This window comes from Pteropus vampyrus, unplaced genomic scaffold (assembly GCF_000151845.1).
Source record: "Pteropus vampyrus isolate Shadow unplaced genomic scaffold, Pvam_2.0 Scaffold247, whole genome shotgun sequence".
NCBI classification, from domain to species: Eukaryota; Metazoa; Chordata; class Mammalia; order Chiroptera; family Pteropodidae; genus Pteropus; species Pteropus vampyrus.
The window spans coordinates 64,137-75,369 of NW_011889028.1; the positions used below are offsets into that span (position 1 = coordinate 64,137).

Sequence of the window (11,233 nt, forward strand, 5' to 3'; positions counted from 1 at the left end):
TTCCCGTTTTAGATGCCGAGGGGCAGACTTGGTTCGGGGAGGGGACTTGAGGGCTGGTGGTGACTTCCCTCTCTCCCATCTCCACGCTTCTTGACTGCAGGACCGAATATTTCTCATGCCACCAGTGGCGTGTCGGTGAACGTTTACCAGTTGGCTCTCGGGGGGTGGAGGGGGCAGCGGGGAGACTGTGTGCACACGTTGGTACGTAAACTTGTTGTAAGTTTTACTGACATAGAGAATGTCAGGCACGCAGTTTACTAAGAATAACAATTCTCTTTACGGTAAATTCCGCCGAGTCTGTAGAGCCCCACAGAACGCACCCGCTAATTCTCGTGGGATTCTTACGCGGTCGGTAGCCCCAGCCACAGTGCCGTTGACGGAGCTGTGACCTTGTGCTGTAAACGTGGGTCGATGCTTTCATTTACTTTAGTGAGATGAACGTGGGGAAAAAAGGCACCCGTCGGAGGCAGAACCCCATTTGTCACCGCCATGACCCACTTGGTCAGCGAATCGGGTGATGGCGAAGGCTGTTTCCTCCATTTCCTGTGCTGGTCACAGTGCCACGGCCGCAGAGACGGCACCCCATTAAGTCCGTGTGCATTATTAACGGTTCTCCATCTCCCTTCTCAGCCGAGACAATCAAAAAGATAGTTGATCAAACGTGGCTTTTCCCGCTTTCTCTGCTGTCGTTGCCCCCCACCCCCCCACGGACATGGTTGAACAGAGTTGGGGAGCAGAGGGTGGGAGACACCGCCACGCAGCCTCCCGCCATGGAGACCCAGCAGACCGAGCTTCTCGACCAGTCGCTTTGCCCTCTCCTCCTGGGGACACGTGGCGGTGTCTGCGACATGGTTGGTTGTCACAACTCTGGGGGCTCAAACGGCATCTCATAGGCAGAGGCCGGGGTGCTGCCCGAGCCCGACATCCTGTAACACGTGGGACAGCCCCGCGGCAGAGAACAGCCTGGTTCCCACGTCAGTGGTCCTGAGGCTGAGATGCCTGTGATAGATGGGAAGAACTCGGGGTCGCAGAGAGTAAGTAGTAAAACACAGTAAAGTCGTGAGGAAATGGTCAGCTCTGGGGAGCTGTCACCGTCCATTACTTGTAAGCTTACCTAATTTAACTTTTAACGATGGTTTGCAAAATCCCCCAAAAGTTCATTCGGTTCTCACAAGCCTGCAGAGCCGACTCCAGCGTCCTGCCACGGAGCCTGGCCGGGTGAGGACACGCAGAGGCATGTCAGGCCTGAGTGGAGGAGGCTGGGCCCCGGGGTGCACGGCGGGGGCCAGGCCTGGGCGCGGTCCCCCCTCCCTGACCCTCCCTTTGTGACGGGGTTCGGAAGCAAGTCCAGTTTCCTCCTCTGCGGGTGTCCCCAAGGCCTTTCTCTCAAGGGCAGAGTGGGACCTTCCCCGAGCAGGGCTGTGGTTGGATCGAGAGGTTTGGCCAGGGCAGGGCGGGCAGGAAGGACGTCAGGCAGCCTGTGGCTTAGCCAGGAAGACGGGCCAGGTGCCCCGAGAGGCCACCGCGTGCTCCAGGAAGCTCATCTCCCCTTTTCCTGCTGCCCCGTTTGGAGGGGCCCCTTTCTGTTGTCTCACTGAGACGCTGATCCAGCACGTGCTTTTCGAGCACCTCCCGCAGTCTGGGCCCCGTCCTAGGTTCTCACTCACGACAGCAAACTTTTCAGGAGGGGAAGGATGTAGCGCAGATAATAATTAACAAATGAAAACATTTCCAGCAGAATTAGAAATAATTGAGCACTTCCTGCCAAGCACTGTTTTAGAGTGCTTGGGAGAAAATACGACAGGGTATGTGACCAAGAGTGACCAGATGGGCCTCTTGTTTTGTTAGGACGCAGGTTCCGGCTGCAAGGGAGGCTGGGAAATGCAGCCCCTAGCTGGTCAGCCAAGAGAATGGATACGGGCGACGAGGGGTGGTCCCCGCCATACTTCTCGAAGCCCAAAGGTGGAGAAGGGCTTTGGCTTTGTCTCTGAGTAAGACAGGACGTCTTGGAGCCGCTTTGATAGAGTGATGTCCCCTGCCCTGGGCGCGTCTCTGACTGGTGCTATAGGATGGGTCTTGGGGGGCAGGTGGGCATGTACAGTGGCGTATACACCGCGAAAAACAGCTGGCAGCTCCCCAAAAGGCTAAGCGTAGAGCTGCACGTGACCAGGCATGTCCACTCCCGGGCATATACCCAAGAGACTGGAAACTCACATTTACCCAAAAACCCATGCGTGAGTGTCATAGAAGCATGGTTCACAATAGTCAAAACGTAGAAACAGCCAGACAGCCATCAGCCGTGACCGGCGAACGGGTAGACGAAGGTGGCATATCCGTACAGGAGAGAGTCACTTGGCCTAAAGGGGACGAAGCACCCGTACGTGCTGTAGCACAGTGGGCCCTGGAGCCTCGTGCTGCAGGGAGGAGCCAGCCGCATGTCATGGGGCCACATTCGTGAAGTACCCAGAGCGGGGGACTCTCGAGGAGCAGAAGGGAGGTCAGCCGGTCCCCAGGGCTGGGCGGGGCGACGTGGAGGTGACCGTTCAGGGCTGCCGCGTTTCCGTTTCCTTTCGGCTTGACGAGAATGTCCTAAATGTGACGGTGGTGGCGGAACCCTCTGCGGGCACACGAAACGCCGTGGAAGTGTCACCGTAAGTGGGAGGGGTGTACGCTTCGTGAGTTCTCTCGACGCAGCCGTCTAAAGTTTTTGCAAGGGTGGAAGCAGGGAACCCCGCTGGAGGCAGGAGACGAGGGGGGCAGGATCAGACAGAGGACAGCGAGAGAGGGCTCAGCCCCTGGCTCTCCTCCCTGACGGGGCCCCGAGCAGCTCATCACAGCGGTGTGTTCTCTTCCTCACGACACGGGGTCCTCCCAGGCTCCCCGAAACAACTCGGGGAACGGAGAAGATGAGTCAGTGACGTCGGCAGCCCCTGCGGTGCAAACCCGATTCCCTCTTCTCTCCCCGACGCTGGTCGGCGTTGACAGGAGACGGAAGAAAATCAAACTAGAGGATTCAACTACTTACTGAAGGCAGCTGAAGCGGGCGACAGACAGTCCATGATCCTGGTGGCACGAGCTTTCGACACCGGCCAGAACCTCAGCCCGGACAGGTACCGTGGCCGTCGCTCGGGGAGGTTCCCATCCAGTGTCAGCACAGACCCGGGCCCTTCTGGACCAGGGGGTCAGCGTTGAGAGGGTGGGACCATCTACGCGAGCGGCTTCCAGTCAGATGTGAAAACCACCGGTCACTGTCAGATGACTTCCCTTTTTATGAAGTAGAGCGGAGCCGGGTGAGCCCCCGACACCATATCCGCCAGCCACTGGCTGCCATTGCTGGCCCCTGCCTTCCTGGGGCTTCGGGTCTAATGGGGGATTAGTAAACGGGAGAAGCACAGACTGAGGCACCTGTGAGAAACGGGGTGTCGGGGCGGCATCTCTGAAGAGGTGCGTGAATCGAGCCTGCAGGGAGGAGGAGCCCGGTGTGGCAAGCCGAGGGGGCGGCAGGTGCAAAGGCCCGGGAGCGGACGGGAGCCGGCGTGTTCGGGAGCAGGCAGTCTGGCGGGGGGGGACACAAGTAGGAGCCCAGGTGGGAAAGGGGGTGCGGAGCCAGGTGCAGCGTGGCCTCAGGGGAGGACGGCGAGTCGCGGCCGTCGCTCCTGGCACGTTTCGTGGGACCCACGGGCCGCCTCCTCTGCGTCTGGCTCTGCGCTTCCCTGATGGGCTGTCAGGAGTTACCTACACCCTGATGCAGTTAGTGCACCCGGAGCGGGAGCTGGCAGCCGAGTTCCCCCGTGCCGTGTGTTGTCGGGATGGGCTTGGAACCCGTGTGCCCTGGTGTGGCCGGGCCCACGCTGCAGCAGGAGTCGAGGCTTGGGGGGCAGAGCCGGAGCGGGGGGCCAGCTGTTCCGGGGGAGCCCTGTGTCATGCTGGGTGGGAGCCAGAGCTGGCCAGCACGGGCAGGGCGTGGGGGGGGCGGGGGCACGAGATTGTGCTAGCTCAGATGGTTCTGGAGGCCTCTGCAGGGGTCCCCCGCCCACTCGAGTCAGGGCAGACAGATCGGTACCAGCCACTGCTGGTGCTGGCCCCTAGGGTGATTTTTTACAAACTAGAAACGTGCCTGCCCTTGAAGATACTCGACTCCCATTTGCTGGAAAATTGTAGTAGTATACCAGTTTTTTTCGGGAAAGCCAAAGACCGCCGTCTCAATAAATGTATAAATCTACTATGTGAACGACGCCCTTAGACCTGATGGCGTCGGGCGCTGTGGGTCCCACTGGGGTTCCCAATGTGCCGCTCCTACTGATGAGCCGCCGCCTCCTGCCCCATTGCCACGGCAACCTCCCCCTGTTCCTCTGTCTCCCGGAAAGGTCCCGAGACTGGCCAGAGGCTCTGCACTGGTACAGCACGGCCCTGGAGAGGACGGACTACGATGAGGGCGGCGAGTACGACGGGATGCAGGACGAGCCCCGGCACGCGCTGCTGGCCCGGGAGGCCGAGATGCTGTCCACGGGCGGCTGTGGGCTGCAGAAGGACCCGCAGAGAGCAGGTGGGAGAGGGCTGGCCCCGGGGACACGGTCCCTGTCCCCCTGGGAATTATGGCGCGATGCTAGGCTGAGGCTCGTCTTCCAGCCTGGTGGGGGGGCAGGCCCCTGCGGGCCTCTGCTTTGCTGCCGGATCCCCAGATGGTGTTGGCTTGAGGGGGTGGGGGAGCACGGGCTTCATGGAGCGGCGCGCAGGTGAACTTTCTCATTTTAACGCTTACGTATCAGGGGATTGGGTTTTTGTGTTGGTTTTTTCTTTTTTTTTTTTTCCCCACAATTTAAAAAATTGAGCTGACTCTTCTTAACATAAAAGGCATCATTTTAAAGTGTGTGGTTCAGTGGTGTTTCCTACGTTCACCATGTCGTGTAACCATCACCACCATCTAGTTCCAGAAGATTCTCATCACCCCAGAAAGAACCCCGGTGCCTGTTAGCAGTGACGTCCGGTCCCCCCTGCCTCCGTTCCTGGCAACCACCAACCCACTTCCTGTCCTTGTAGATGCACCTGCTCTGGACGCCTCATATAAGTGGTGTCATACGTGTGGCCCTTTGCATCTGGCTTCTTTCGCTTAGCGTGATACTGTCGTGGTTCGTCCGTGTCGTAGCATGTGTTAGTGCTTCGTTCCTTTTCATTGCCGAATAATATTCCATTGTATGGATAGAACACATTTGGTTTATCCGTTCATCCGTTGATGCACACATTATATATATATATATATTTTTTTTCTGTTACATAATAAGCATACTGAATCCTGATTTCACAGGTACGAGATGAGGCTAAATCAAAGTGTTTTTTTAAGGTCGTGTAAAAGAATTAGGCAAATAATACAACTCTATAATCCGTTATTTGAAATTTCTAAATCCAAAAAGCTCAGAAAAGCAAGTATTTTTGTCCGTGTGGCACAAATTCATTTGGCGGCCAAGCCTGACATGTTTCAAATATTTATTTCTTCCACTTTCATACATTCCCCAATTAGTCCTGCAAAAGTCCTCAGCCTGATTCTCACTGGCTCCAATGGAATCACCCACCCACCCTAAGGCAGTCGCTGGGCTCGTGGAGATGCTCACTCACATCGACTGTGCCCGAGTCCGGCCAGTCCCTGTGGGAATGGGGAGGGTGCTTTACAGCTGGGCTTGAATCACGTGACCATCCAGAGCCCCACCCAGGTCGTGTGGAGGGAGAGGGGACAGGAGTCATTTGGAAGCTGTTCCCAGGCAGAGGCGGGGGACATGGGGCTGGCAAAAGCCACAGGCGGTCGGTCATCTGTTGGTGCCCCCACTTTGCTGTCTTTCAGGCGACTTGTACACCCAGGCGGCAGAGGCGGCGACAGAAGCCATGAAGGGCCGGCTGGCCACCCAGTACTACGAGAAGGCAGAGGAGGCCTGGGCGCAGATGCAGGAGTGACTGGCCGGGAAAAGCACCGCTGGCGATCCTGCGTGAAGGGCTGGCGGGGGAAGAGACTTATTGACTTATTTAGGGCTTTTTTTTGGTGGGGGGGAGGGAAGGGAGGGCAAGTATTTTTAGTGTGTTGTCAATCAACTTTTTTTATGTCATTTTTTTTTTTTACTCTTGAAAATGTCTTTGCTCCCAGCAGAGACCCCACAGCTGTCCCTTAGGGCAGCATTCTGGGGGAGAGGGGGTCGAAAAAGCAGCCTCGTGAACCAACATACCGTTTCGAGGTTCTTTTTTTGTTTTATTTTGTCACTAGAGGTAAGAAAGTGTTTTTCTGCCTTGGGTGAACAATGGTAGAGCTTTGCTCACTAGCCTTTTCAGGCCGGAGTGGAAGTCTCAGGCCCACGAGGTCCGTGTCCCCTGAGTCGGATGGGGACCTTGGAGCTGCACAGTGACTCCCTGTGGGTGGGCGTTGTCCAGACTTCGTGCAGAGCCTGCCTCCTCAGAGCATCCGGAAGCGTGCGTGGCGTGGTTCCAGAACGTGCGACGATGCACGACCCCAGCCCCCTGCCTCCAGGGTTGGGGGGGCCCCGCACACTGCCCGCACACTGCCCCATTGCTCGCCTTTTAAGTTCCCTCCTGAAATGCGACTGACTTTCTGCAATACGGCCAAATGCCATTTTTAAGCATGCTCTACAGCGGGCTTTACAGAACAGGGCCGCTTTTGGTATGCACGTGTTCACTACCTCTAACTCCTCCGTCAGCCGGTGCGGAAGTGGGGTGTGCCTCAGGACTGAGGTGTGAGGACAGCGGCCTGACGTGTCGAAGCCCATCCTCCAAGCAGACGTGTGGTCTGCATCTCAGCGGTGGCACCCACAGTGTGACCGCAGCAACCCGCGTACAGGGCTCAGCACACAGTGTGACCGCAGCACCCTGCGGACAGGGCTCGGCACACAGTGTGACCGCAGCAGCCTGCGTGCAGGGCTCGGCACACAGTGTGACCGCAGCGGCCCGCGAACAGGACTCCCCGTTTCCTCAGTGGCTGACTTTCTTTTGCAGAATCTGCTCCCCAGCCCTCGTCCTTGGAATTTTCTTCCTGAAGCCATGCTGAGTTTCTTGGAATCTGCAGCAGCCCCTCGAGGCTGATTTAAGATGTCTGAGAAGGGGAGAGGGCAAGAGCTGTTAACACGCGTCCGTTCTCCTCGTTTCTCCAGGGCCAGGCTTTGGCTAACTGTACCCAGTGAACGTTCTCTTTAAAAGTTCATATTTAACATCAGTATGATGGCAGCCGGTGTTTCAAAAAGCAAAGAAAACAGACCGCTTTGATCGACCCCAAGCGATTGAGCAGCCTCTCTTTGTTTAAAAATCAAAACATAAAGCGGAGTGTGCCATCATCACACCGTTAAAACGGGTCCCTCCACATCTTAGTGTTTTAAGTGCGGTGGACTCTTGAACTTATGAGAGCGGTAGGTTCCAGAGTCCAGGGCCTGCAGTCAGAATTACCTGTGAGGAGTTCTTTAGAGTCCCCACAAGTGACATTGTCCCTCCTCCTACACAGGGACTCATCACAACCAGTTTCCTTTAGAAACCGGAGCTGATCGCCCTTTTTCCGTTAACGCCAGATCAAGTTTTTGTTTGTTTTAACCAGTGCAGGTAGTTAAAAGACATACGTTGCCTGTTAAGTTAAAAGCAACTTTATCGTGATTCATCTCTTCAGAGTCATTAAGCCTTTGTTACTGCTGTTAATTTAGCCAGCCTGCTCTCTCTGTCTGTCTCTCTGTCTCTGTCTCTCTCTCTCTCTCTCTCTGTCTCTCTCTCTCTGTGTCTCTCTCTTTCTCTCTCTCTCTCTGACTTTATTATGCAAATAATTTACATTCCCTGACCACTTGCCTCGTTTCCTAGTTACGGGTCTGTGCTTTTCTCTAACTCAGGGGTCGGTGGCAGACCGTTCTGTAAAGGGCCCGGTGGTAACCGCCTGAGGCCGTGCAGGCCCTGGCGGCTGTTCAGCCCTGCTGTTGTGAGCAGAGCCAGCCCTCAGCCGTGGGCAAACCTAGACACAGGGGCGTGGCTGCGATTCCAGTAGAACTCGATTTCAACACCAGGGCCTGCCTGGGCCGCAGTTTTCCGACCCTGCTGTAATCCTTGGTAAACTGAGTGGGAGCTAGCCCAATTTTCTGGCCTCCAGGGCTCAAACGCACAGTGCCTTGGCAGAGAGGAGGCACTTAGCGAATGTGAGAACACGAGGGAGAACCAGCCTCGTCACCGTACTCACTCACCGTACTCACTCTGGCTCTGGACCCTCCAGCCGGTTAATGACTCATTGTCTGGATTGGCTTGAACCATCACCCCTGCAGCGCACTCAGCCACACGCCTGCAGGTCAGCCAGCAGCCCCCCTCCTCCAAGAGGCCAGGATGGCCTGTGTATAGAGTTAATAATCGAGGGCTTCTTTAAGGACGGTTGAGAGTAAAATGGTCTGCAGGATGTCGAGATCCTTCTGAGCCAGCAGAAGAACTGACTCCACCTTCAAAACCTAGTTTTGTGCCTTCTAAAGCTGCTTAGGGCATCAGTTTCCACAAATGCTGAGCATGGGGGAAAAAAACACCAGAACAAAACAACCCAGGACATTGCAGCCCAACCGGAAAGACATCAGAGGCCGTCTTCAAGTGCAAGAAGCAGACAAAGGTTTGGCAGAATCGCAGAGTTGGGGATGGCACCTGCCACCTTCAATCACAGGCAGAGAAACAGGTCAAGACAGTGCCATCTTTCAGTGGTACTGCCTGTTCTTCAGAGCATCCTGGGCATAAAATTTAAGCTGGACTGTAGTGTCCCTTTCAATTTTGCAATAGAAAAAAAAAAAAAAAAGTCTTTACGGATGTAAGAAGAAAAAAATCCCAACCCCCAATGCATCTGAAGTAGCCCTCTTCCCCGCCTCGCCCAAGGCATTGTGGGAATTAGTCATCAACTGCAACCTTGGTGACCCAGCCAGGTAAACTGCCCTGCAACCTTGGTGGCCCAGCCAGGTGAACTGCCCTCGTTGCTATTCAGTGACGGCCCTTCCTTTTATGCCTGCACGTAGTCTGCAGTACTGGACATGTTTTACAAATCAACAGATGTTTACACAAGTATGCGCAGCTGGTGTGAGAGAAAGGAGACAAATATGCATATTCTCTGGGTAGATTTGTGCCTGCTACCTGTGTGTCTAGTCTCTGGGGTAACCACTGAATCCAGACAAGGTGGACACCAGGTGGGACCCAGGCGATAGGTTTATATTTGCATATAAATGTGGCTTGAGGTATAGACTTATTTTTTTTGCATATGTATTAAGTTCCATTTTGTGTTTCCAAATAAAGTGGTTTCTTTCTCTCCGGTCTCAAATTCAAATGTCTGCTGGGAGCGGATGAGAGGAGGGGCTGCCTGGGGCAGAGGTGACCCCCGGGGGAGGGGACCCAAAGGGGGCAGCTGGGAGTCAACTCGAGAGGATTGTCGCTGTGGGGAGTGGGGAGTGTGGGCCCAAATTGTCGCCATGGGGAGTGTGGGCCCAGCGTTGCCCCATTATCTGATTTTTCAAGAGCCACTGAAAATTGGAATTTTAAAATGGATTTCTAACGTTGCTAACTTGTCTGATTTTTTAAAAAGCTTTCCAGATTTGGCTTGTATGCTGTCCCTCTGCTTTAGAATGTAAACTTCTTTTTTCCTGATTTTTCTCAGCTTTGAGACAGAAAGAATAATCTTTACCAGAATGGAGCTGTCATCAGCTTCAGAGAAGATAATGCACGTTCAAGATGCTTTGCGATCCAAAGCTTAAGAAAATCTTGGCTACGATCGTGTGGTTTTCAAGCTCGTGTTTTTTTTTTTTTAATTTTAGGAAATTTGAACATTACCATAGCTATGAGGGTAGACTGAACACACATATTTAGGTTCATGTTCCTAAGTCCCCACTGAAATGACAGGAAAGAGATTGTCTTAATGGCATAAGCCCGAGAGGATGAAGAGGTGTCAACAGCAACAAAATTTTGGAGGCTGGGAAGCAGATGGACTGTAATTGACAGCGGGACCCAGGAAGGCTGGATCCCAGCTCAGCATCAGGACATTTGAGCAACAACTCAGTTATCACCGACAAACCCCCCAAAAGGCGGAGGCATTGGTTGCAGGAACCTCTGAAAGGGGGAATGAAATGGGGTTAAACTATTAAACTCAGCTCCCCCGTAGAGCTGGCCAGCTGCCTCTCCATCATCCTGCAGAAGCTGGGACACCGGGCACAGCAGAGAGAGGCCACTCTCCCGAAAGAAGGCTGAAGTGGAAGTTTACATATGGGGTGTAGGAGCTCCACTAAGCCTTTTTCCCCCTGTGTTCCCTTTGACCCTCTTGGCGGAAGGCAAGCAGTTGGAGAAATCTCTAGGGAATCTGCGTAGCCTCAGATAAAAGACTTAATGGTGCTCCCCCTAATGAAACAGCCTGGCTGGAGCACCTCACGGCAAAGGCCGTGGCCACCGAGCCCCACCCACACCCACAGAACCCCATTCTTAAACTTGAACAGCCAGCCGATGTCCGTGTGTCCGAAAAGCATCACACGTGACATCGAAACAAACCGACAGAAGAAAACGTCTTGGAGAAGGAAACTTCAAAAACCAGAATGATCAATGTCCTTAGATAAAATTGGGCCTTCCTAAAAAGGGAACAAGATGGGATTCTAAAAATTCACACAACAAAAGGGCTCTTGTAAATTGAATGGGCCCTTAGAAAAATGAGTAATCACAGAAAGGTTGGAAAATAAGGTTGGGGAGATCTTCCAGACAGTGAAAGAACAACAAAAAGAGATGAAAAACAGAGAAAATTCTAGGTGTGGGAGGATCAGACAAACATGGCTGCACAGCCGCTCCACGGTGGAGCAGTTAGAGTCGTTACCCCTTTTGCTTTGTGGAGAAATTAGCTACAGACAGCCTAAGATTGTCTGTTAACTTCTTTTTTAATTTTCAATTTTAGTTTTTAAATCTGTAGCTTTTTAATGATCTTTCCTTGGTCTTTGAAAATTTGGGACCAGAATCTCAAGATCTTAATTTCATGGTCAAAATTTTCATATAGCATTTTAATAGGAATTGAATTTGTGTGTGTGTGTGTGTGTGTGTGTGTGTGTGTGTATAATTACTAAATTATATTTACCATATATTGATTAAAATGTAAATAAATGTAACACAGTCCTACAGTATGCAAATCATTTAGCAGTCAGCAAATACTTTTACTGTACTACTGTAATAAATTAGGGTTCCAGGAAGGTTTGGTGTGTTTCTCCCTTGACAT

General features: G+C 53.4%; 1 protein-coding gene across 1 annotated transcript in view; it reads left to right on the forward strand.

The window, feature by feature from the left end:
• EEF2K (eukaryotic elongation factor 2 kinase) overlaps window positions 1–9,298 on the forward strand; it is a 40,470-nt gene extending 31,172 nt beyond the window's left edge. The window contains exons 13-15 of the mRNA XM_023520087.1: window positions 2,986–3,110; window positions 4,368–4,546; window positions 5,837–9,298. Of these exons, the coding sequence (XP_023375855.1) occupies window positions 2,986–3,110; window positions 4,368–4,546; window positions 5,837–5,946 (414 nt within the window). The 3' untranslated portion in view covers window positions 5,947–9,298. The remainder of the gene's footprint in view (window positions 1–2,985; window positions 3,111–4,367; window positions 4,547–5,836) is intronic.
• Window positions 9,299–11,233: the final 1,935 nt, after the last annotated feature.